This window comes from Rhinolophus hipposideros (assembly GCF_964194185.1).
Source record: "Rhinolophus hipposideros genome assembly, chromosome: 18".
NCBI classification, from domain to species: Eukaryota; Metazoa; Chordata; class Mammalia; order Chiroptera; family Rhinolophidae; genus Rhinolophus; species Rhinolophus hipposideros.
Genome location: NC_138064.1, coordinates 26,576,568 through 26,604,484, shown reverse-complemented (window position 1 = coordinate 26,604,484; position 27,917 = coordinate 26,576,568). Strand labels below are relative to the sequence as shown.

The 27,917-nt window shown below is 33.6% G+C and overlaps 1 protein-coding gene across 7 annotated transcripts in view; it reads left to right on the top strand.

Moving 5' to 3' along the window:
• PHF14 (PHD finger protein 14) overlaps positions 1-27,917 on the top strand; it is a gene marked incomplete at its 3' end in the record, with an annotated part of 188,844 nt that overhangs the window by 105,154 nt on the left and 55,773 nt on the right. For 5 of the 7 annotated variants that reach the window (XM_081079227.1, XM_081079231.1, XM_081079229.1 and 2 more), the window contains one exon: positions 20,083-20,200. In XM_081079227.1, the coding sequence (XP_080935353.1) occupies positions 20,083-20,200 (118 nt within the window). Of the gene's footprint in view, positions 1-11,129; positions 11,774-20,082; positions 20,201-26,157; positions 26,268-27,917 lie in introns of those variants that run through there. The other 2 variants (XM_081079226.1, XM_081079228.1) reach the window with 2 other exon arrangements.

Here is a 27,917-nt window from a genome sequence, read left to right as displayed (position 1 = left end):
ACATATGTCTGTGTTCTGAAAATAGGCAATTTGAGAGAAGCATTATGGATGGAGAGAAGAGTGATAAATTAGGTTGACTATTATCTCATGACTATATTATTAAAAATGTAACCATATAACGTGACTTTAGTTTAAAATGGTTTATGCATTCTGTGTATGTCATTTTTTTAGCACAAAAAGATGCATGAAGACAAGAACTCTTAAGTGTGATTTAGTTCATAAAGAGGCAACCACTTGGGCACTGTGAGAATTAGTAGATTGAACTACATAAAAGTAACTCTTTAAGTGTGTTCTCTCCAAATAATAGCAATCGCAGGAGTTGTGCTTTTAATGAAACTGTTAGGCACTCCTGTAACGCTTAGCAAATCAGATGGACACGAACAGCTGCACCAGGAAGATAGGCCTGGGAAAGACTAAATCAATGGGATTCTGTCACATCCACGTGAAACTACATCAGTCAATAACTTTGCTTTTAAGTGACTGAAATCTTTCAGACCCAATTTTCTCTTGTCAGGTTACCCATTTGTGTCAATTATTAAAGAATCGAAAAATTGCCTGATTACATCAGGGACCTTGTTGTGACATGGCCTATAAGGGTAGATCTTTTTTAGAAGTGGAGTTGAGTTTCATATAGAGCATTGAGCACAATGACCAAAGATTTCTTTGTTCTTTTGAAGCTTTCATTTGTAACAAAATTATAGAATCTATTTTTCCCCTATTTTTAAAAATAAGGTTCCTGTGTTACTCTCATCAAATTTATTTTTCTAATCGATTTCACATTCATTAAAGATACTAAAATCTGTTCATTTATTCATCAAATTGTCATATGGAGGGTATATAAGAGACATAAGAATGTAGAGGATCAAGGGAGTATTTCTAAAAGGAGGAAGGAGAAATCCTCATATTAAACCAACATGACATTTGAGTTAGATCTTGAAATATGAGCAGGTTTCAGAAGATTAATATGCAAGGTAGCAAATCCTTCAAAAGAATGACTGAGTGTGGAAAAAGGCACAGAGTGTGATCGTTGGAGTCGTGCATGATGCCGGTTTAAGACAGATTGCTGTCTGGATTCAGGCTAATGATTTTGAGTCCTAATGGAGATTCATTGAAGGCAAGAGATGATAGAGATAGTGCTTTAGAAGATTGATATTGTGGTGGTCTGTGTGATGAGGGAAAGGGAAGCTAGAGGTAGACCAGTTTGGGGGCTAGGAATCTAGACGGATGGAAAAATACATGGAAAGATTCAGGAGACATAAATTCACCCTAGAGGTTGTAGCAGATAACTAATAAAAAGGGGGAGACAAAGAAGAAAGAATGTTAAACCAAACTGGGTGACTTTAATATAACTGCAGGTTTCCCTTGCTACGTATCTGACTGTCGAGCATTCCTGTGAAATCTTGTAAGCTGAAATGGTGTATAGCAAAGAAGCAATTGCCATTAATTTTTATGGAAAAATTTTTGAGCATTCCGAGACCCAAAAAGAACCCACTAAATCTTACTAAATAACACATAAAACCTAAAATAACACTAACAAAAGCAGACATGACATAACTACGAAGGTGTATAAGGTAGAAATAATGTATGTACAGAGTAGTTTCACTGGAAGGCTGAGAGGTAGTGATGATGGTGTTAGGCTAAGGTGATCAAGGTTGGGGTGTTAGGAGGTACAGGAGACTGGGGGTGGGTATGAGAAAGAGAGGAAGAAGGTCATCTATTAACATCTCAATGTCATGTGAATCCATCAGGGCAGACCTGTCACTAACGTCTCCTTACATATTCTATGTCTGCCTAACTTGATGTCAAGTCAAGGTTTGTCATTTGTGTGGTTGATATGTGTCATGCGGGGCGGCCTGCGGGGTTTCTGGTCCCGCTCCCCACATAAGAACGCAGGATGTGGCTAGGCCAAAAAGGAACACCCACGGAGCCATAGATAGGGGAGTCAAACCAATATATTCTTGCTGGCTGCTGGGCTGGAGACACAGGAAGCAGGATCTACATAATCTGCAACTCGCCGTCCTAACAGCAGTCCGCGCTTGCCAGCTACCATCTTCTTGCTAGCCCCCATTTTTTCTGCTAACGTAGCCACAGCAGTTATATTAGTGGCCAGTGGCTCACTGGATACAGCTGACGGCCAACCAGCCACAGCTGATGGCCATCCAATCACAGTTGATGGCCATTTACTACCTGAGCCAGCACTGTTCTATGTGAGGCCGAGAGCCTGGAAACTGCTCTCTGGGGCTTTGTCCCCACAATATGGGAGGCTTGAAATATGACAGTATGCTTGACTTCTTTGTCTCATGCACTTTTCTATTATATAGTTCTTTGTATGCACTCAAAACATCCTGAAAACCTGCCCTAAACCTACGTAACCCTTTCAGAAACTCAATACTTTGGCGGATGCAGGAAAGTTCAATGCATGCCCATTGTCCTTATTTTGTTCACCATGATCGAAACCCTTAATTACATCCAGTTTTATGCTATGCGTAACACCCTTAGGAGCTCTTTTAGGCTTTTCTGATACTTTAGAACACATCTAACTAACGGATACACAAAGTAAATCAAGATAAAGCACAGATGCTCACAGACATAGTTCAGTTATCAAGCCTCAGCTTGAGGCTGAGATGCTGAGATAGTCCTTCTCTGGAAAGGAACGTGTTGGGTCCACTGCTCTGGTGCACGCTGCCTCTATAACTGTTCATTACAAAACAAACGCTGAATGCTATTTTTGCTTTTCACCTTTTTGTAAAAACAAAAATTATCTCTAGATTTCTTTCAGTTAGTGAAAACAGGTACTAATGTAGGTCTTTTCCTAAAAGAGAAGTGACGTAACATGAACTTTCGAAATGCGGGGGTGGGGTGGGGGAGGATACCTGTAATTGATACATGTAACAGAAAGACGAGTAGTTATATTTATTTATACAATAGGTAAATGGCACCATAGGGGATTGTGAAGTTTCTTTTTAGAAGTGTCAAGTTAGAAATTTCTGGAATGTATTTAAAGTTTGGGATTATAAACATTTAAAGTTATGAGATATAAGTATAGAATGGAATCAAACCCTGGAAATAGATTTGGTAACTTACAGATTCGTTCTGTGCAACTCAAGTATCAAACATAACTTTTCTAGCTTTAAATAAATGTGTCTCTGAGTAGTTACTGAAGGTCTGGTAGGAAATCATCATATTCTGTGAGAATGGAGGAACTGAAAGCATTTGGGTAATTTAATTACCAAGTAGGAGATCCTCAAGATGAGACTGCTTAATACTCAGGTTTTTTAAAGCTTTGTTTTAGTGACCAAAATATCTTTGTAAATAATATCTGTCTATGATTACTTGTGAAGTGGTAGAACTTTGTAATTTGTCTCCTACCACTCTCCCCTGCTCCCCACCATCACTACCACTTTCTTTTTACCTTTTGTTTTCATGCCTCATTGTGTTGCCTTCTACCAGCTGTTTTCTCTGCTTTCAACAGTGCTTCTTAATCCTGAGGATATATTTAAATCATCTGACAGTGTTATTAAACCACAGAGTTTCTGTTTTAGACGTTCTGGGGTGGTGCCCAAGAATTTGTATTTCTATCAAGTTCTCAGTTAATGCTGATTCTCATTGTTTGGGGATCATACTTTTGAGAACCACTTCTTTATTCCAGAAGCCCTTTCGCAAAAGCCCTAAAATAGTGGTTCTCAGCTTGGCTACAGATGCAAATCACATGTAGAAAGAATCACAAACAAAAACAAAACCGAAAAAAGAACATTCTTGGAGATTCCGAACCAGAGTTTCTAAATCTATGGGGTGGAGTTTGGGCACCTGCAGTTTACCAAGATCTACAGGTATCAGGTAGAGGTCCTACCTAGTTACCTAAGCCAGTTCTCTCTCAGGCCCTTAGATTTACCCTTGCATTATACTAAGTTTCGACTGTTTGGCAAATATTTTAGAAAAGCAATCAGCAAATAATTATTGTATATTCGATTTGCACCTGATGCTTGACTTGGTTCCAGGGACATAGAGGGAACAACATAGGGATGGTACCTCAGAGTTTAAACCTCCCTGCCTTTTTTGCACATGCTCACATATTTACTGTTATAAACCCAAATGAGGTGGTCTTTCTGAACTCTCTATGCTGGAACTGCGCTTAGGTAGGAACCTCCTAAGACCAAAAGCCCCTTTCGCTGCTATGGGAACCTCATCATTGACTCTTAGAGTTTTTAGGGAAGAGACACACAGTTCTCTTCGCCAAAATGATACTATACAATAAAATGCTGAAGGAGGGATACAGAGATTCTAGGAATCATTTAAAGCTCTATATACAAAATGACACGCCAGTTAAAAAAGGGTTTTTCCCTCGTGGTGACCCATGAACCAGACTAGCAATAGCAGTGGCTCTAGACAGCTCCAAAATAGGGCAGTATCTGAGGATATCTCTTAAAGACCAAGACCTGACACTTAAGATTTCTGTTTTTACTATCGTCAGAAGGTGCCATAAAGTGTTGCCCAACAAAATGTTCAGGTTTTAGACTCTAAACTTTTCATTTCTCTTGTGACTTTCTCTTTAACTCAGGGGTTACTTAGAAGTGTGTTGTTTTATTTTCAAATGTTTGTAGGATTTCCCATATGTCTTTCCATTAATGATTTCTAATTTAATTCCACTGTGGTCAAAGAACATATTTTATATGATTTTAGTTCTTTGACACTCATTGAGGTTTGTTTTATGGTCCGGGATATGGTCTGGTTCTATATGCACTTGAATAAAATGCATATCCATCTGTTGTTGAGTAGAAGATCCTATAAAAGTAAGTGGATCATGTTCAGGTGTTTTTATATATACTTATTTTCTGTCTACTTGTACTATTAATTACTCAAAGAGGAGTATTAACGTCTCCAACTATAACTGTAGATTTGTATATATCACAATAGCTTTATATTTATAATTATATATGACATTCACAGATATGCACACGCAGACACACAGCCCATTTTTCAAGTGGATGATATTTCTGATAGACAGTATATCAGTGAAATTTGCTATTTTATTCAGTCTGCCAAGCTTCATCTTGCAGCTGGTTTGGTCACATTACTCAGAGTTAATGTAATTATTGATAATAATTGTGTTTAAATCTACCATCTTGGTATTTTCTGTTTATTCCATCTGTTCTTTGTTCCCTTTCCCCTGTTTTTCTGCCTACTTTTGCATTGAGTATTTTTTTATGATTCCATTTTATCTAAATTATTGTCGTTATTTAGACCTCTTTTGAAGACTTTTTAGTAGTTACCCTACATTTCATTAATGTGTCACTGACTCCCTTCCAATATTATTTTACTACTTCACCAGTAGTATAAGAACCTTAAAACACACACGTAATGCCAGAGGCAGAGTTAAGTCCAGCTCTGTTCTCAACTGAAAGTCTTCCTTCTCTTCACATCGTCCAAGTTACTGTTTCTTCCATTGTATGGAACTCAGCAACTTGTTCAATATAATTGCTCTAAATAAGAACCAAAGTACACACTCCCAAATCTTGGCATGTTTGTCTCTTCCTCTGTTTCTTTCTATCTGGTATTCTTCTCCTTGTTTTTTCCCTACCCTGAGCTATCAAAGGTGCCACGATGATAAATGAAGACTAACATTTAAATTTAAAGGGAAAGGTAGGGGTGTAAGTTCATGCGCGAGGGAGTATATGGGAATCTTTTGTATGAGGTTGGACAATTAAGTTCATGAACTCATCCTAGAAAAAGTGCTACATACCACATTGCTAAATATCACTTAGTTCACTTTTGAAGTACTCCGCTTGGAAGCTGTGCACTGACACCAGTGCCTAGTCCACCCTTCAAAGCAATTCCGTAACTCTTTTTCTGGAATGGCCATCAGAGCTGTGGTCATATTATCCTTGATGTCCTGAATGTCATCAAAATGTCTTCCTTTCAACATTTCCCTTATATTCAGGTAAAGAAAGAAGTCATTGAGAGCCAGTTCAAGTGAGTAGGGAGGGTGTTCCAGTTATTTGTTTACTGGCTAAAAACTCCCTCACAGACAGTGCCCTGTGAGCTGGTGCATTGTCATGATGCAAGAGCCATGAATTGTTGATGAAAAGTTCAGGTTGTGTAATTTTTATACAGCCTTTTCAGCACTTCCAAATAGTAAACTGGGTTAACTGTTTGTCCAGTGGTACAAATTCATAATGAATAAGCCCTCTGACATTAAAAAAGGTTAGCAACATAATTGCAACAAGTTTGCGAATTTAATTGTCAGACCTCATATATTTGCTCAATTTTTCTGTAAATCTAAAACTGTTCTTAAAACCGCTCTCAATTTTCTGTAAATCTAAAATTGTCTTAAAAAATTTAAAGGCAGTTAAGTGGAAATTTTTATGTGTATTTCTAAAATTTTCTTCATATATTTACTTCATATAATTTTAATGATTTGTTTAAAATGTTAAAAAATATATAGCTGTTGTGTATTATTTGAAAACAAAGTTATCAGAATAATATGGGAACAATTTTCCATCATAACATTTCTTGATAACCATTCTCTCCCTTTCCCATTCTTGTGGCTTCCTGAGACCTTTTTCAAGTCTCATTGTTCTCTACTACTTACTCTCTACACCTAATTTCCTCTTGCCTCCTTTCTGTGCTTCTCACTTCTGATCAGTAATCCTTGGATCTCAGGCCAAGGTAATCTCTTGCCTTGACTCTCCTCATTTTTATTGCTAATTTATAACTGTGTTCTGTAGCGCTCTAATATATCTCAATTCCCCAACCTTCTGAGTCTTTCTCATGCCCTGTAAAATGGCCTACATCTGAACTCCGATCATTGTGGAAAATCTACCAGTATCCTCTCTAATGTTGAGAATAGGCCATATGTCCTGCTTCTTCATTCTCCATTAGACCCTGCTGTTCTCTACTCTCCAAATACCATTATTTCAAGGCTATCTTGAACATTTACTGAGTAATATAGGGTAACAGGGCTCACAGCACAGAACAGTCTAAAATTTAAAATTGAATGCTTTATATCACTGTGCTTAGAAGTTACTTGGCCATCCCTACCACCAAGAATGATGCTGTTTTGCCTGAGATCTGGCTTTATAAAAAACAATGATCAGTGATTTAATTTAATGTTTTTAGACCTAAAATGATATTGTGTTGTACATGAAGAGAGATTTTAAAGAGGAAATTAGAAAATAAATTGGGTCTTGTGAAAAGTTACTTAAGAATGCTTTTCTATTAGTACAAATTGGGCAAGAGATGTTTAATTTTCAAAATATTTGTATTTGTGTAATGAAGATAGCCCAGCTACCATTGATATTTTTCTTATTAAGGTGGTATTCTGATAAAATTTGGATTTAAAAGAAAATGTTTACTCAGTATGTATGTGTGTGTGTGTGTGTGTGTATATACACACACATATATATATATATATATATATATATATATTTATATTTATATTTATAATTCAGTTGATTTGATGATTTTGTTAGATGTGTGGGATGGCTAACCAGCCTCCCATATTTAGTATTTAATGTATGACATTCTTTGACTTTCAAAATCTCTATCGAAACACTAAACCTTTAAGTAACTTTGTAGGATTCATAAATATTTTTTATGTTATGTGTTAATGTTTGAATTTTTAAATTTTCTTTTTTTTAAAATAAATGTATTATTGACAAGTAAGTCTTATGTAAAGAAAACAGAAGCCTGAACATAGCGTGCATTAATTACATAGGGAAGTGTGGTATTTCTGGAGTATGCAATTTAGAGTAGTAAACATTATAATTTCAAGCACATATAGCAATGAAATATTTCTCATTTCACTCATTCATTTTTCAGTAAAAGTTACTTGTGTAATTTTTTATTTATTTTCCATTGCAGTGTGTTAATATTATTAATTTATACAGAAGGGATTATCTGTTACATGTTCAGTTGTTTAGAAAGATTGGGACTGTAGCCACAGTTCTGCTGCGGGATAGATGAATGACCTTGAATTAAGTAACCGCTAAAGTCCTTTTCTCATCTATGAAATAAGGGCATCAACCTTAGTTTTTTCTCAAATTTGGTAACTTTTGAAACTCAAAGAGATGCCAAAACAAACACTACACTGTCCTGAAAAGGCTCTCCAAATCTTTTATCTCACCATTCATCTGACACTTGAATCATCTGCCCAGTATCACTCCTAAGCGACAAGGGAAAGAGATCCTGCTGGGGATAGAAGTGTGTGAGCAACCTATTCCCTCCCGAGTCAGCTTCTCCAAGTGCGCTAACAGGACTCTCAATAACTTCAATCCTTGGAGTCTTACCAAACGAGTATAATCCAGCTTCTAGTATTAGAAACCAACTATAGTAAGTCCTCACTTAATGTCGTGGGTAGGCTGTGCGACTTTAAGTGAAAATGAAACCAATTTTACCATAGGCTGACTGATAACCAACGAGTTCAGTTCCTACTTCATCTTAACGTTATAACTAAACTATGGGTAACGAAACAACATTATTCTAGGACCTGCTGTATATTGTTTGCTGATCTTTTCTTTAATCAAACATCCTTTTTCATCTGTTCCTCCTATAACAAGGTTTTGATTTGTATTATGTTTGTATAGTTTTGGACATATGAAATGGACTCAACAGTAATGAAGTTAAAGGTAAAATGAATTTGAAAATAAGATTGGATATATGTTTTGGAGTTGATGATAGATTTTGATATCTAGGTAATAATGTATAAGAATCTCATATTTTTAACATTTGTAATTGAACCCCAGAAAAATGTTATTTTAAAGTCTTCATTGACTGCAAATTAAGATACTGCTAATGTTACGTACATACTATGTCCGAGACTCCATGCTCTGCTCCCTAAAGGTATTATCTCATTCAGTTTTTACAATAGTCCCACGAGGTATGCACATCTCCATTTTGGAGATAAGGTAACTGAGGTACAGAGACACTAAGCATCATGAAATAGAAATTGTGCCAATTATAAATTGAAATTATACTACATAAATTAGGTATGTATTAGAATACAGTTTCTTCCCTTCCAATAAGCACTACTCTAGTGTTTGATAAATCTACTGTTCTTCATATTAGTTCCTGAGATTTATAGAGTGCTTATTATAGGCCAGTTAATGTGCTGTTGCTTACTGTATTTTCTCTCAAGTAATCCTCATGGCAACCCCCTAAGTAGACACTGATTTTATCCCGATTTTATGGGTGAAGAAACTGAGAATTGTACAAGATCACACTAGAAAGCGGTGGAATTTGAGTTGAGTGTAGGCAGCCTTGCCTGCGTAGCTCATGCTCTGAAAGTCACACTCACCAACACTGCTGTAGCGTTTTTAAGTTTGTTGGGGCAAAAGGAGTAGATGCTTCTTCTTGGCAGGCAACTCCAACTATACAAGATACAGGCTACTTGTGCATACATCAGGGAAGCCCTTTGAAAATAATTAATTCCGTTTTATCTACATTAATTTGCAAGTAAGTTTACTAGGTTTATATGGAATCAAGACAAGGCCAAAACTTGATCTCCTGCCAAGACAAGTCATATTGCTTACTCTGGCTTTAAGAGATATTTGGAATATTAAGTGATATTTTAGCATGGAGGAATACTAGTAATAGCTTTTTAGTATTTTTCCAAGTTAAACTTCAACTTGGATTTAATGGGGTTTAAAGCAGATTTCCATACCTAATAATGTATCTACATTCATATTCATGTCAACATTAAATACAAATACATGTTTTGTGTTGTCTGCTAGTCTCCTTCATTTATGCATGTCATTAAGAGTTCATTTTATTCCTATGATAAACAGTGTGGTTGCTTCCTCTTACATTATGCTTATGTAGTAGTGCTGGTAGACAAAGCACTTCTCAGAATATCTGATTCAGAATGTGCTTAAAGCTCTTCACTTAGAGACGGAAGCACTGAGAAAAGTTAGCTTATGTGACTGTTCAACAAGGGAATCCAACTCTATTTCTCATGTGCTGATAAGTACATTTCTCTGAAAACTTTCACATTATATTCTTTTTTCCTGTACAATTTTGTTTTTGCTTTCTTTGGAGGTTATTCGTTTAGTTTGGCATGGTAGCTCTTCTCAGTAATGCTTTATTTGTCTGTGATTGTGCCTCTTTTCACTTTCTTTTTTCTCAATGGAACTTAGAAGCATTAAACACATCTCTCTGATAGTTAAATATTAATACGAACATTTTTTTCTACAGTGTGTGATTACTTGGCAATTTCACCTCATCTATACCGATATAAATATCTAAAGGAAATGATAATTTTCTTTGTTTACCATAGTCAGAAAAATATTCTAATTACTTAGTAAGCTCCTAAAATTTCTCCTCCAAAAATAAAGGGACAAAGGTAGCAAATGAATACATGTCAATAGGGAAATAAGTACAAGAAACGTTCCAGAAAGTTTTGAGAAACAAATGCAAGTGAATGACTTGAATATTTGGCTAAAATTAGTGCGTTTATAATCAATGACCAGATCTTTACAGTGAGATGTATTCTCTGTCATTTTTGTTGCACAATCCATTCAAAAAGCTAGTTAGGGATATACTTTTCACAAGTGCACCCAAACATTTTGAGTGTAGTTTTTAAAAAAGGAAGGCAGTAGACACAGGGGATAAGAATCACTTGGAAATTTCCTCGCTGAAACTATAGTCCAGCAGAACCAGCCCTGCACATACCTATACAATAGTTGTGCTTGTTAGGTGTGCTTGTTTGCAGCACAGTACCATGCTTTCTCAAGCATTGTTAAGTTGCCATATTTGATGAAAAAAGTAGCAAAGTGCTCTTTTTCAAAACATGGATTAATCAAAAAATACATGGTTTCTTCTGTAAATACAAACCTTTTATCATTTTTATATTTTCTTTTTGTTTTAGCAGGATAGATTTGTTATTTTGACAACAAAAGGTTTTAATAATACAAGAGGAGGCAACTCAATCTTTCAAATGAAAAAATAGTTCAATTTAAACCAGTAAGAACCTACACAAGATCGTGATTTCTAGGTTTAGGGTATCTATCTCTTTGGACCAGATCATATGTTATTTGAATCTACTGTGGTGTTGTTAGTATGTTTCGTAAGACATAGTGCAGAGCTGCTATGATCTTTAAATGTTAATGTTCTTTTCTTATCACTTTACTGTGTAGATACCCTTCATGAGACCCAACTCTGCCACAGCTCATCCTCGGAGGCAATCCTGGAAACCTCTTTTATAAGTGTGATTTAAAAAATGTGGATAACACTCTCAATAGAGTACATAAAGTAAAGGAGAACAGCTATCTTGTCTTTCCCATAAGCTTATCACTGCAAAAAGTTGCCTTTGCTTGTCAGGTTTGGATAGAATGTAATTGATTGGTTTGTTACTTGGACTGACAAGGCACTTAATTTGCCTGTGTGGATTTTTTTCTATTTTTTTCCTTCTCTTTTTTTTTTTTTTTTGCACTAATCAGAAACATTTGATATGTGCATTGTTGAAAAATACTAGATAATGTCTTTTCAGAATTGTCCTATTAAGTAATGTTTTCCCTCTTGCTTCTTTGGCAAATGATGATATACTACAGTGTTTGGACTTACTGAAGAGTTACAGAAGCCTATGGGACTTAAATTCAATGTACTTCTCTGTGTTGTTGAACAATACCAGGAACAAACAAGAAAGACAATGCATTCCACTAGTCTGCTATTCTGTTTCATCCAACTTAATACATATATTCATATATGAAATGCTGCATTAGGAAACAACTATATACTCTTATATTAAACATTAATTCTCTTTATAATATTCAGCGAAAGTGAAAGACTTGTAAAGCATATGTCATTGTAGTTTTGACTCATTAGTGCTAGTGTGAAAGTACTAATATTATTAGCATGAAATCTTTGCAACTTCAGATTTTAAGCTCATACCTAAGAGTGTATCTGTGTGATCTCTAGATCTTTTTTAAGTAATGCCCAAATTTATACAGCTTTTATTGATTTAATATAAACTTTCTGTGTTCAATCTGATTTTATTTTTCTTGACCTTAAATACGAGGTTATGAAATGAGGGTGATACAAAGCTTATTGACTATACAACCTGCCAGCTGAAAGATCTTCATCAACATCTGTATCTTTCCAGAGGTTTACAGAATTAAAATTTGATCTTCAAGCTTTAATGATCCAGTTTTAAGTCAACTACAGAAATATGTTGAATATTTCATCACTCCATCTTGAACTGACTTAGAAGAGACTCTTTGCTGAAATTGAAATGCACATTTACATGTAAACTGTCAACTTGTTTCTTGGAATTTCCTGATTTATAAATGTGGTTTTGGACATATTTTCAGGTATAGTGGCAATTGAAAATAGTTTGAACTTTAGGAATAGAGTAGGTAATGTTATAATCAAAAGCAAGTGTAAATATAAAGTTGCTATATGCTCGTAATCTCTAGTTATAGTTAGGAACCATATTATTGGATGTTTAACAAAATAATATGTAATGTATATAAAATATGTATAAACTGAGATTATTGATCATTGGAGGAAAAAATTTAATAACCTGTAGCAAAACTAGTAGGCTTTCTTTTAAGAATAAGAAAGGACTCGTTATTTATCACTACATAAGTTTAAGAAAAAGTTGGCAGTCTTTCCTACTGCTAAACTCCAGCTGATTTTAAGAAAAATTACAGTGTCGTTTTCTTAAAAGAATGTGCTAATGCATTAGGCCCTGGCCCTCCTTTGATATATGGTGAAAATTACTAGTGGTCATTTTATTTTACATTTTTTGAGAAGTTATTAAGTCTTGTGGTTTTGGTGTCACTATTAATCAAAATCCTTTCCACTCCATTTCTCATTAGAATACTGCATCATCGTCATTCTCCATCTTGCAGTCTTCAGTGGTAGATAACGCTATTCTGTAGTTGATGCTAGCCCTAAGAATCTTTGTCATACATCACAAATATAAACTGCATAATTCATTAGCTTATTGGTCCTAGAAACATGTATTTAGAATGGGAGAACTTTTGAAGGAAGTAAAAAAAACACTTTCTCCTGATAATCTCCTAAACGCCCTCATATTTCCACAGTATAAAAAAAACTTTTTTTCCCTTAGTTGGTCCAGTTGCTATTTAAAGGAGACATTAATGTGTATTTAAGTAAGTACACACCAACTGGTTCATATTTCAGACATGTGTAAGAGAAAATGGCGCAACAGGTAAATGATGGCTATTTGTCACATAACAGGAAAAGGATAAAACAATAAAATATCAGGAAGGAAATTGAATGACTGAAATACAAGAAGAATGAAATGATCATATATAGTGGTGGTTCCCAAACGTTACAGTGTATCAGAATCAGAGGAAGGATTTGTTAAAACGCAGATTGCTACCTATTCCCTTCGGATAGTCATTCTCCTCACTTTACTCCCTCCTCCTAGCTCCCATCAGTTTCTCATTCATGGGCCTGCGAAGAGGCCTGAAATTTTGCATTTCTAACAAGTGTCCAAATGATGCTGTTACTGCTGACCGGGGACACCACTTTGAGAACCATTTGTTGTGGTTGATGTTAATTGATTAAATGTTGCTTTCATCTCCTCAAAAAGGCCCTTACATTTTCAAATGTATTTGTTTTTACATAAAAGAATTTATGGTAGTTTATCTGCACATACAATATAATTTCTTTATTTTCATGAATTCAGTTAAATGTTTATTTGATTTTATACCTATTATGGGGACAGCAGTATTTTAGATTCAGAAATGAAATCAAGAAACTTTGGTAGTTTTTGTTCATAATTCACTAACTGCTTTGTTATAAAAAGATTTGACATTAGGATTGTGCCTGAACATGAAAACATTATTCATCCTTTATCCATCTTAAGTTTAGAAAAGATGTTTATATATAATTTATCCTTGTTATTCATGTGTTTCTTCAATACTTATCTGATTTTACATTTATGATATTAAAAACAGATTGCTGAACATAAATAATAAGAATATTCACACCCCTTATCCTATTTCCCTGGCTCTACATCCTACTATTTAATGAAACCACTCTCTTTTTAAATGCTGAATGTTCGTTATTTGACAAAACTTACCACCACTCTTTTACTTGATCCACAATATAGGAATATTTTATGAATATATCCCCAAAATCTATTCAACGAATTCAGAAGGATTCTCTGAAGCAGAGTGGAATATTATAATAACATTATTAACTTTGTTTTCTGAAATTGTTTTTGACAACTGAAACTTGTATAAGACTCAGCTTTAGAGTTGCGTGGCATATGAAGGCAGAAATTTTTTCTACAATCTGTGCACTTTGTAAATTTACATAATACTAAAGATTGTGATTAAAAATATTTCTGAGATGCATATGTATTACATATACATTCTTTGTGAAAGTGTAGGCCTCTTTCTCCCACTGCTCAATCTAAGACTTTCTGCAGGCCTGCTGATAAGATTCACTGCTGTTCAGGTACATAAGACATAATGAAATTGCATGCTCCTGCTGGGCTTTGTAAATAAAATGAGATTGACCCCTAGCCATTATCTCATTTATCTGATTTACATTGTAAAATCAAGATCTACACTATTGATTAGAGCATAATTAGTTAATTATGAACAGGGAAATACAAAGTTATGTGGGGCTTGCGCACAGCAGGTTGTACTGCTGAAAAATTTCCAAGGGCATGAGCAGATGGAGATCAGTTTATTAAAGAACAAAGCAGACGTGTTTCAAGTATGGAAATATCTAGTCATTCTCTCTTGCTGTGAAGAGCTACTTGACCTTATTGTGTATCTTTATATGAATTATATTGTTTCATTTTTTTTGGTTTCACTTTTGATCTTGTAAACTGGCTTCTGCAAATGTAGCTAACTGTAGTGATCCCATTATTTAAGTGATTACTAAATATGAATTTGGATTTCAATAATTATCCATATATTTTTCAAATCAATATACTTCGTGTGTAAAAAATACTTTTGTCTTTATTACCACTCATCCATTAATTACTTCCTGTGATAAGTATCTATAGTGGCATTAATGAAAATAGGTTTAAGATCTCCACATTAGTCTTATATTTGTGAAATATGATATGAAGACATTTTTGAATTATTTTGTATAGAAAATGCTTATAAAAGGATTTGCACTAAAACTGTTATAAAATACAAGAAATAAAATAGGTCTTTATTGACAATAAATGTTTTTCTAATATTGGTAGAATGCAGAATTTTGTGCACATTTGTATTATTTTAGAAGTGTTTTAACTCATGGGCTACAGCCCTACATTTTCTCCATTTGTAAGAAGTAACTAATTGAAATAATTAGCCACTGTTCAATGAAAGAATTATCACTACTGGTTAATAGATGTCTGTAGGTGTTTAGACTGCTAATGAGATTTTATTTAACTAATGTTAATATTCAAGACCAATTCTTTTGCTCTTGTATAACATTTTTACATAAAAATGATGGAAAAGTAAGAAAATCCAACTCATGAATTCTCTTGATACTTAGGTTTTCTTTTTCTTTTTCCTTTTCTTTTTTTTTTTGAAGTAAACAAATGTAATAGTATATATTTTTAGAGTCAGTTTTTATTTTCTCTCTATAGACTCGGAAGGGACCTTAACAAAATGTTGCACTGACATTAAAGATAGCTATGATTACTGATCGACTTGATCATAAAAAATGTACCTCCCTATTCAAATCCTATGTTGAGGATTTCTCTTCTTCAAGTTTAGTGTCACCTGGCTATAAATTATATGCATAGAAGGTACACTTAATTATTTCAGTTAGTTTAAAAAGTAGTTATTTAGTGTACTCTCCTAGTGACATTATCAATTGGAAATTAGGGGAGCTAAAGAAACCTCTTGGAACACTGGCATTTAGCCTGTCTCTTAGGCACAGGAGGAAATAAATCAGTTGTTTCTTATTTATTTGTATGTATATTCTCGGTAATCAGGTAAACATGACTGATTGCTTGTTATATGGATCATAGGCCATATAGACATAAATCATTTTCTTCCTCTTCTTTGTCTAGGGTGCTATACTTAACCATATGCTAAGTAAGTATTTTAAGTACATACAGAACTATGTTTATTTGCTCACTGCATTTTGTTAAATCAATTTCTAAAAGACTATATATACAGCTACTTTATTATTTATATCTGTATCTATTATGAATCTGATGCCTAGAAAATTGTATTTAGTAAGAAATGAATTGAACCATCAATTTCCTTTTATCTCATAAATAGGATTCATTTTATCTCGTTTAAAATTGTAATTTTAGAGTGCCCTGTAGTGTTAATGTGTACAGTATTTATTAGATATTCAAAGGATATTTCCTTAAACATCCAGTTTGCATTTTATTAAACATTTCAGTGTTTCTTTATAGCTTAGTTTTATATTATCTTTTAATAGTTTAAGACATTACCTCCCTATTTATGTAGTATTGGTGTATTACAATAGTCTGTTTTTATTATATAGACATTTGTGTTATTTAATAAAGTATATTGTGTTATATCACTATGCTTTTGTGGGTCAATGACTGACTGCTTTTGCAAAAGATTTTAAAAACATTTTATTCACTATTTATTTTGATAAATATGTAGTATATCATATGCTGCAATTATGTTTTTCCAAGTATATTTAAGAAGTAGAGATAGAGATCATACATAATAATTTGGTCAATAGCTACCTGCACACTAATTCAGCTTTTAGGTAGCAGAATGATTGCAGACCCGTATGAGTTTCTGATTTTTGAGTTTTTAGAATGGACTAAATTTGTAACATAGTCAGAATTTTTTGGCTGACAAAATTTGCTAAAGTTTACAAAATGTATGCGTGTGCATGAAATAAGCAATCCACTATTTTTACCATCTATATTGTTCTTCGATTTCTAGGATTCTTAATGGTACCTCTTACATTTATCTATGGTATATTAATTCTTACAAACTGTGCTGAGTTCTCTTGTGTCATTCAGGATACTTTTGTTACCAGCACATAAAGATTTCTTCAATTCAGTATTCTAGTGTAGAAACAACCAGATTTTTTTCCACCACATGGAAATAATTTTAGCTGTTTCTAGAAAGAGCTTACATTTGTATATGTTTATTAACAGAGCTACTGATTTCAAGATTTATTTCTTTTTGTGTTTGCTCTCCTGAATTTTGACAGTTCCTAAGTGTGTTAACTACTCCTTTTTGCCATTTATTCTTGGAGTTTTTATTTACTGGTGAGTGAGCTCTAACTTGAGAGAACTCCCTTACCGCCTCTAATTCCAGCAAGCAAATTCTTCCTTTCCTCTGGGACCTATCACAAATACATTAGAGTAACACATGTAGATCAACTCATTCTAAAGGGTTTCACTATTGAAGGAATCAGTAAGAATTAGGTCACTTCCAAATGGCTTATACTTCAACATTATATGCTAAGAAATCTAACATATAAAATTTTCTTTTCCCTTTTGCATTTATTCTTGAGCTGAAAGATAACTTGATTCTACAGTTAATTGAAATCAGCTAGAAATTGGAACTATAGCAAACTTGTGTTTAAGTTTATTAGCTGGAAATTCATAGATATACCAACAAGAATCACCTGAAATACGTGAAAGTGAGAAATAGTGAATTATGATTGATTCACCTTTATATTGATGTCATGGTGTTTGACTCGAATTACACCCTAGAAATCTTAATTTGCAAGTAACTATGACACAGTCATAAAGTAAACATGCAGTAATGATGTTATAATTTGATATAAACCAGGGAAACATTAATATCATAACTCTTCACCTATCAAGAGCCCAGATTATTGGCAATCTGAACTGTGAAGAACATAGCCCGAAAACCTGAAGTTAAGCAAAAGAGACTATAATTAACCTAAATTGATTTCATGTGCTTAACTGAGTAGACGTTCTCATTTTCATGTCCTTTTACTGTCAGTTTGCATACTCTTAACAAGTTTAGTGATCTGGTTTCTGAATCCATAACAAATTATTGTTGGGGAAATGCTGCTTAAACAAATACCCTGATACTATCAGAAAATTGTGACTGATAATTTGCAAGCAAGTTAGATCTCTGAAAACGTGTAAGAGTTGAATCCTGGAATTTCAAACAGAACAGCAGATAGATGGTACTCATTCCAAACACAAAAGGCTGACACACTGTTAGACACAGAGTAACATGTTACTTGTATTCATGACCCTGAGATGACAAAAGTAGAGTAATTTATATTTGCTGTATTTTCCTGAAGAAGTAAAGAATGTGGTTCTTTCAAAAATTTCTATCAAAATGATTGAAATTTCAAGTTTTCAAGTTTGAAGAAATCTTCCCTCAGCTATCTAGAAATCTCAGCCTCATAAACTCTGAAATGCTTACACTCTGAAGGTACCTATAACCATCCACATGTTTAATGTAATTGAAATTTTAACTATTGAAAGGTAAATAAGTTGAATTGAGAAGAAAAACAAAATTGTGCGGGCTAACCATTTAGTCTCTTTATCTTACAGTTGATGTTAGCTATATGTTATCTATTTTTTTTAAATGTCAGAACAACAGGTATTTAAACATTTTAACTGCTTTTAAACATAATTTGGGGTAGCTTATTTATGATATTGGCATAGTAAATAAAGTACTGTTATTCTTATTTGATTTTCCCCTCCATATTAGAATCATCATAGTTAACATTTTTTTTCCAAGTCTGTGTCTTGAGTCTAAAAGATTTTTGGAAAAGTACATAAGTTTATTTGGTTCATAAGGAGAAGTTGTAGAGGAAGAGATGCATAAACTTATGACATATGACTGTGTTTTAAACTTCTTTTACCTGAATAACATTTAAGTTGCTAACTTTTCTGAAACTCTTGATTCCTAAAATGGGCCTTTGGGAGACTGGGTTTTGTAGCATGATACCAAATTTTTAGTATAGTATAAATCTATATTTGCCCTTTATTATGATGGTTTTTAAAATTTAATTGTTTTATGTGTTATTTATAACAATAGCTCCTTCCACCTTTTTTTCTAATAAAGGTTATTGAGTAGTAATTAACACTATATTCAAGTAATATATGTCCTATAATTTTTTTCCTTGCTTTCTTAGTTGTGGATTTCTCAACTTTTAAAGTTTTTAAATCAGTAAGAGAAACAATACATAGAGAGAATCTGACTGATTGGTTTGTAGAAAGTATTTTTTTAACTTAAAAAAAGAATACAAGAAAATGAGGAATATCATTCTATAAGATATATACATCTTTGTTACTTGTTGTTAAATTTTGGTCTTGTTATTCCAAATGATGCAAAATTATTTTTATAAGACACTGAAATAATACAGATCTCTCTTCATTGTCAGCAGGATGAGATTGTCTGAAACGAAGAATAGGTATGATAGTTTTCTTAGCTTTTGTACATCATAGGTGGCAAAGACTATCAAAACATTTAATAATAAGCTTTAAAATGTACTAGGAGGTCCTTTGAAAAACCAAATGTACTTAGAAAAAGTGACAGGTAAATTTTGAGAAAATTTGTATTTGACAAAATTAATATCTAATTCTTAGAATGGTTTTTCTTTGCTATACATTGTGTTAGCATGCTGTAAACATTGGAAAGTTTATTTCTAATCTAACTTAAATTGGAGAAAGAGTGTATAGAATTGATTACAGATTAGTGTATGTAGCCTAGTGGAATTCTTTAGAGTTCTAAAAAATTTTAAACAATCACAATGTATTGGAATAAATTCATAATCTTGAATTATATGTATCTTATATTATTAAATGTCTTTAAATTATCTAATAGGCAAATGATTAATTCTTGAAGTTCAAAGTTGAAATAGCTGTGTTTGTTAGTTTAGAACGTATATAGCTATACACATACATTCATTCACATGCTCTTAACATTTCTACTATCAAAGTGTCCTGAATGATACTTTTTTGTTTGTTGATTTTATTTTTGTATTTTGTTTTTCCTAAAACATTTATTTCAGGTTTAGATTGTTTTTGTCGTAAACATTAACTTATTTGGTGAGCTAAAGGTAGAATTACAGTGTTAAAGTTGAAATGTTCAATAGTTTGCTATTTGTCTTTGAAAACAATGTGTTTTTACAAAAATATCATTTAGATATACCATAAATCTGTTTACCCTGCAGGTGTGATGAATGCAGACTGTGTTACCATTTTGGCTGTTTGGATCCTCCTTTGAAAAAGTCTCCTAAACAAACAGGCTATGGATGGATATGTCAGGAGTGTGATTCTTCATCTTCTAAGGTAAGGGGATGGGGGGAGGGGGCGGGGGGGGAGCCTATAAGCAAAAGTGTTGTTTCCCTTCATTTTGATAGCTTTTCTATATCATATCACCAACTTCCCAACTTTAAAGAGAATTGGAAAGTGAAGCACCAACATTTTAATATCATGTACTTTAAAAATATATTGCCATGGTGATTTTATTGCTTTTAAGTTAAAGAATAAACAGCTCTACTAAATTATATAAATTTCCTATATGAAATATTTTAGCTGTTTTTTTGTATTCTGTGTTACTGTAGCATATTAAATAGTGTTCTAGGAGCCAAAGAAAAGTCGCCCTTTGCTAATTTAACACACTTAGGGAATAAAGATTAACAGGAGAATTCTGACTTGAGTGATAAGAAATTTGTTTTGAATAAATAAATATAAATATATATGTATATATATGGTAATATTAATATGTATAAATATTAACCAAAAGAAAACCCCCCAAAAATCCAATTTCGTTTTGTAGTTAACTCATCTTAACATAAATAAGTATAATGTGAATGTTTCTGTTCTCTTTTTCCAATGAAAAATTAAATTTAATATAATAGTTAAGCTGAAAGTCAAGAAAACTTAATTTTCTTGAATATTTGTGTTACATCAATTCTGGTTTGCTCACTTTTGAAGACTTCCATTCCTGACCAGCAGGCAGTAAATTTCTGTTTACATTTTCTTCTGAAAGGTATTTGCTGGTATGGGCCCCAAGAAGAAAACATTGGCAGATAATGTAATACTTTATAATTTAGTGAATTGCTGCAGAGCTTTTAAATTAACAAAGCAGTGTATTACTAGTATCGGAGTCAAGAAAATTAATATCATCTTAGGGCTTAAAAGAAAGCCAGAATGAAAGTTAATGTATTCTGTCCTTTATTTTCCTCTTTTTGCTTTGGTGGACTGTTACGTGTTAGGTAATAATGGGTATATTTGCCATGTTCATATATTTCAGTGGTATGAAAAGATAAAAGATTTATTGCCAGAAGAAAGGAAGTGAATCAGTTGCCAATAAATTTAGGTGGGGGGAAGTGAATGTACAATTGTTATAGCCATAAAACATATATCCAGCTTCCTTTCTCTATGGTAGTCAGGATTATTAAATCAAGAAGTCATAACTTTTACTATAAAAATATGGCACCCTGATAAGAAATTATATATTTTGCTTAGAATTTTAGATAATACAAGGTGAGGATATATAGTTGAACATGTGCTTGAAAATGCATTGCATTTTACGCAATATTTAATTGTTAACCTTGTCTCCAAATTTTGCCTACCAGGTGAAAGTCTAAAATATTGCATGTATACTCTCAGCAGCATAATATATTTATACATGACCGTCTTTCAAGTAATTGCCTTTTAACTGTGGCTTTATGAGGGCAAAAATGTTCTGTCAGTAATCCTTCCTATTAATTTTATAGAAATTCCACAAAAGTTAAACAAGATTCATCATATTTATATCTATAATTTTAAGTTTTAGCACATGAAAGAGTTACCCAAATGTACATTTAATATTGATTTAATAACAATTTACTTAAAAATAGAATAGCTTTTTCTAAAAAACAAAAAAAATTGAGGTATAATTGACTATATTATTATATTACTTTTAAGTGTACAACATAATGATTCAATATTTGTAGACAGACAGACTTTTTATTCTAACCAAACCCATAAAGTATGGAACGATAAGACTTTCTCTGCCTTATCAACCCCTGATAAACCTAGGCAGCCATTTTAGGCTTTATGAAAAATGACCGATTACATGGACATAGATATATACAGATACATGTGTGTACATGCAAACACAAACCTACACACATATTGTCGCGTCCAGCACAACACAGACAGTGAGCGAAGGAGAAGGGACAGCGAAGGGTTAAGAAAGTAAGAAACAGAAATCAAGAAAGTTATGAAACAGGGGCCAAGTGTCTCACAGCCTCAAAGAACTGAGAGCTTTGAGTGGGGCCATACTGTGGCTTTTATTGATGCACACACAAGAAAGCACTATTGTTTTCTCCAAGGTCTGTGAATTTCACACATTATACTAAGAAACTGATTTGAACTAATTACCCCTGCCTACAAGCAGCTCTACCTCCAATTTCAGGATGCACCTCCCCGAGAGATAAAACCTTTATGTTGAAACTTACTGAAATGGATAGATGGAGAACTGATGTTATTATACCATTGAATCTCTTCCCAAGCAGGTTGTAGGAAGGAATGCAGCCACAAAGGTAGAAGCTCTCCTTAACCGGGAGGGGAAGGTGGGTGTCTATCAACCCCGTGGGTTCTCAGTTGGTCCCCATTCGACTGTGTCTGGCTTGAGTTGCGCCCCCTCAGTGGGGAATCTTACTCGTCATTGGCTGACCAGCCATCCTCTGGGGCCAAACAGGGAGACATAGGGTGTAAGCACAAAGGTGAAGCAAAGTCCCTCAAAGGATTAGTCTCACAGACTGTCCTTTCTTTAGGAGTAGGTACGAGGAGACAGATGGGTAGGCTGCTGCATGACAACAACTTATGAGTACAAAATCACGGAAACCCACATGCACAAAACATACCTTCTCTCATAGTCTACGCTTCAAAGACATTTGACTAAGGCAGCAGCTAAACAGACAGTGAACTGTGTTTATTTTCAGTGGAGCTAGTCCACTGCTACCTGTCACCATGAATGACTTAGTTTTTCTTTTTCAGTCTTTACCATGTTGTGAAAACACTATTGCTAATGAATGCTGTATGCCTGGAAAAGCAGTGTGTTTCATTCCTCTTCCTCCACCTCACCCATCTCTTATTTCTCTTCCATCTCTACTTCCATCTACCTGGAATAGATGGAAGCCCAATACCTGGACTCATTCAAGCCTTCTCCATCCTTGTCCCATATAGAAAATCACTTCCCGAGTCCTGTAAAAGTTTTCCTTAAAAGTTTCCTTAGAACACTGTAAAGAGCTTTGAGTGGGGCCATACTGTGGCTTTTATTGATGCACACACAAGAAAGCACTATTGTTTTCTCCAAGGTCTGTGAATTTCACACATTATACTAAGAAACTGATTTGAACTAATTACCCCCGCCTACAAGCAGCTCTACCCCCAATTTCAGGATGCACCTCCCCAAGAGACAAAACCTTTATGTTGAAACTTCCTTAAACATTTAAGGAAACAGAGCAAAGTCTATTCTTTGCTCCTTTTCTCCGCTGCTACTGCCTTGATTCAGTGTCTTACTTTTCCCTCATTCTATTTAGTTCCTCATATTTTAATATGAAGATATCTGTATAGGTCTACCGGACTCATGTCCCCTATTACCCCTTCCGTTCACTAGAAGCCTCCAAAATGAAGTGTTTGTACCCCAGCAGATAGAGAAGATGACTAATGAAATCAACTTGCTTCTGTAGAACATCCCGGTTTAATTTCTGTGTCTGTTTTATAATGTAAATAATATATTAATGCTGTAGAACAGGTACATAATTTCACACATATGTACTTATGTTGAGGTGCATTGTTAAATATTTTTAGTACTAGGGTACATAAAAAATATTTAGAGACCACAGTCCTATTCTGCTACTTGAATAGTCTTTCTAAAGGTATATTTGTCACACCTCAGCTTTACATCTGTCAGTGTCTTTTCACTCTCCTACATATTAAAAAAAAAAAACAACAACAACAAAGAAACCCCAGGCAATTAGCATTGATACATTATTATCCTTAGACTTTGTTCCCGTTTGCCATTTGTCCCAGTAATGTTCTTTATAGCACAAGGATCCAGTACAGAACCACTTGCTCTATTTAGTTTTCACGTTTCCTTAGTTTTTAATCTGGACAGTCCCTTAGTCATTTTTTTGACTTTGACCTTGCTACTTTTGAAGATTATAGGGCAGTTATTTTGTAAAATGTCTCTCACTTTGCATTTTTCTGAACTTTTCTTGTGGTTAGATTCATTTTGTGCATCATTGATAAAAAGAACACAGATGTGATGCGTATGCATTCTATCAGGAGACACATAATTTCAGTTTGAACCTTATACGATGTTAAGTTTAATCACTTGACTAAGGAGTTATTGGCCAGTCTTCTCCATTCTCTTCCTCTTTCTAATTAATAAGGAATTTGTAGGGAAGAACCTTGCAACTACGTAAACATCCTATTCCACAACAAACTTTCATTTTCAGTTTTATTCAATGGGTTATATTGCTTACTGTCATTGTTTATTTTGATATTCTAATTGTCCTAAATTTGTTTAATAGGAATTACTTTAGGCTGGCTTCTGCCACTTCAAGTTGGCATGTGTGGCCTTCAGACATGATCCCAGCAATCTTTGAGTATTTCCTACTGAAAATGTTCCAGGCCTAACTTGTAGTTTCCATTCTCCTTCCTACTCTTGGAATCAACTGTTTCTCCAAGGAACTCTGGTTCTTTTTAGTGGAGAATTTTCTTTAGAAACTACTAGCTGTACTCATTGTTACTGGATGTTGTTCCTCCTAGGTCTTCTCAGCAGGCAATGCCAAGGAGTAGGTATATGTACAGGCACACCTCCTTTTATGGCACTTTGCTTTATTGAACTTCACAAATACTGTGTATTTTACAAATTGAAGGTTTGTGCCAACCCTACATTGAGCAAGTCTGTTGGCACCATTTTTCTAGTAGCATTTGCTCACTTTGTGTCTCTTTGTCACATTTTGGTAAGATATATATATATATATATATATATATATATATATATATATATATATATATATACACATTGTTTTTTTAAGACATAAGGCTGTTTCACACTTAACAAACTACAGTGTAGTGTGAACATAACTTTTGTATGCACTGGGAAACCGAAAAAATTCATGTGACTCTATTTATTGTGATATCTCTTTATTGAGATAGTCTGGAACTGAACCTGCAATATCTCCAAAGTTTGCCTGTATTTTTCATATACATACACATATTTCTGTGTCTTTATAGATGTTGGAAACCATTCTAGCTTTCTACCTTTGCCTGTCGGTAACTCCCTGACAGAAAACTGGCTCCTGCTATCCTTAATATATAGTCTTGTATGATTAATCCTCTGATATAAAACTAATCTCTTTCACCATCTACCTCCAATCTACATGGATACCTACTTTGCTGAACATAACCTGATGGTTTTTAGACTGAATTGTTTAGGAAGGAGAGAGAGGGAATGAGAGTGATGACATTTATATTTTTTTTACAAGCTCCTCACATTATTTTAATGATCAATCAAGAATAAGAACCACTATTTTATGTATTTTATGAATTCTTCAGTTATGACAAAAGTTTTTAAGCTAAAAATGAACTTTTTTAGAATTTTAAAACAAATATACACAATGCATATGACCCAAATCAAACTTTAACTGACACTTTAAAATTATGATATATACTCTCATATAAAATATAAGGTAGACTTATTTTTTAAAATAAAGTTCACAGTTCACTATTTACTCTTTTTCTAGGGTATATTTGATATAGATTTCAACAATCTCTGCCTACTGAAACACCCATACTTATTTTGACATGGTCAATGAACATGTGTAAATATTTCTTTTTACACATCCAAGTCATATATACTCACAAATGCCACTGAGAATATAAATATATATCATATATTTTACAGTGACTATGCCAGTTATGATTTTAGTTTTTTATCCTTGTTTAAACTCTGTTTTGTGTAATGCCATAGAGTGTACATGACAGGTCATTATGAGCTGTCTTAGCTTGGAGACCTCTATGCGGTTCACTCTTACTTGGTCTTTCCAGAACACTATTCTCTTTGAGCCTTAACGAAGTTAAATTCATATGCATAGAAATCACATCTAAATCCCATGGAAGATTCTCTGGAACTACATATACGTATGTCAGCTGAGGCAAGTGGTACTTTTTGATAATCATTTGTATCTGAAATCCCTGAATAAGGGAAGTATGATTTTTTGTTTGTTTGTTTTATTTTCTAGATTTTCTGCATTGAGCAACTTAAATTCTATAATCAATATACTTAAATGACATGTATAAATATTTTCAAGTAAAATACTCATTGAGAATTTTGCCTGTGTAAGAACTGAACAGAACAATCTCTCCAAGGAATATCTTGCCACAATATATTGAAGAAGCACATTTAACTGACCTGGTAATATTGGAAATTGAATGTCTGAATTTTATGTATTATGAAGATTTATGAAAAATATAAAATTAAAATGAGTTGTCCTTTAAGGGTCTTTTAAATTTGAAGCACATAACTGACTCATAAAAAAGGACTTTTTAATATTTTAAGTATTCATTTGGCCTCGGGGGTTTTATTTGACATTAGGTTAAATTTTAAATTTCTGAATTTAGCACAGTTGACAGAGAAGTCATTTTCAGGTAGAACTTACACCTCTTAACCGTCTAATTCAGTATTCTTCTAGCACTAGTGTGACAAGCATTAGAACTTACAACAGTGTGCTTTATTAAGCTTTACTGAGTATTGACTTAACTTTTACTGATACAGGTATGTGAAAGTCTGGAGAAAAGTTGTTTATACAGTATCCTACAATAGAACCCCTAGAACAAATCTATTGTGGTTTGTAGACCTACTAAAAGTCCAAGAATTAAAACTGTGCTGTGGTAATCCTTGATGCTGGCTACAGTTAAATATTTAAACTTGAGATTTCCCATTTGCTAGTGTGTGGGATAAAGCCCACAAACCTCCAGTTGATCTTCCACCTTATCCTAGACCAAATTCAAGGTGTTGCCAGTTACTCTAGCATTTTCCCTGGCAGGCAAAATGATATGTGTATCTTTTAAGCCCTTAGTTTCTAATTAAGTGCTGTACTTTCTGAGTAGTAACAATGATTTGTGATTCAATAAAGAGTAATAGCCATTAACAAGTCCACTAATTATACTTGATACTGTGCTTTTTTTAAAGCAGAGTGTGTTATTTGTTTGTACTGAACATTTATGTACGTGCACTTACTATTTATTTGTCATTATTGCCTACTCAAAGAGGTTGTTCATTTGATTGCCCTGTACATGTTTCTGAAACCTATCCCTAGGTCATATTTTTATCAAATAACGATTTTCAGCAAAACAAAGATTGTTTATGGTTATTCTTCATAATAGCATTGGAATCTATGCTGATTTATTTAGTTCTGTAACCTAAGATCGTTTTCATGGGGACTGTGTAATACACATTAAGCATGTTGGTATATACTTCAGTAAGTCATGGTCAGGTATTCTTTAAGAATCCTTTTGAAAATATGATTTCTTTCCTCCAGGTAAAGTTTATCAATGTTTATGACATACATTTTAATATATTTCAGCGTCATATTCACAGAGAAAGAAAATGATTGGAACCTCTAAAATTAGACAAATGTTTTCTATGTTAATCATTTGCAAAATTAAAAACTAAATTACTTTTTAAGTTACACTTACTACAAACTGGAAAAACCAAGCCAATTTTTAATTTGGATGGCATGCAAGCATGCTGTGGCATACCATATGAGATGAGAAACTGAATCAGAGCTGAGATAATTAATCAAAGTACAGCAGAGTGCCATGTATAGGGATGTCTTCCAGAACTCACCAACATCGTACTATCCTTTAATTTTAAAATCTTTTTTTTAAATGTTTTTGTTGTTTCTTTATTCAGGAGAAAAAAGTTCCCTACTAAAAATTAAGCTGAAAGACAGTTCATTACAGCTTTAAAAAAGTTAATCAGAATATTTTTACATTATTA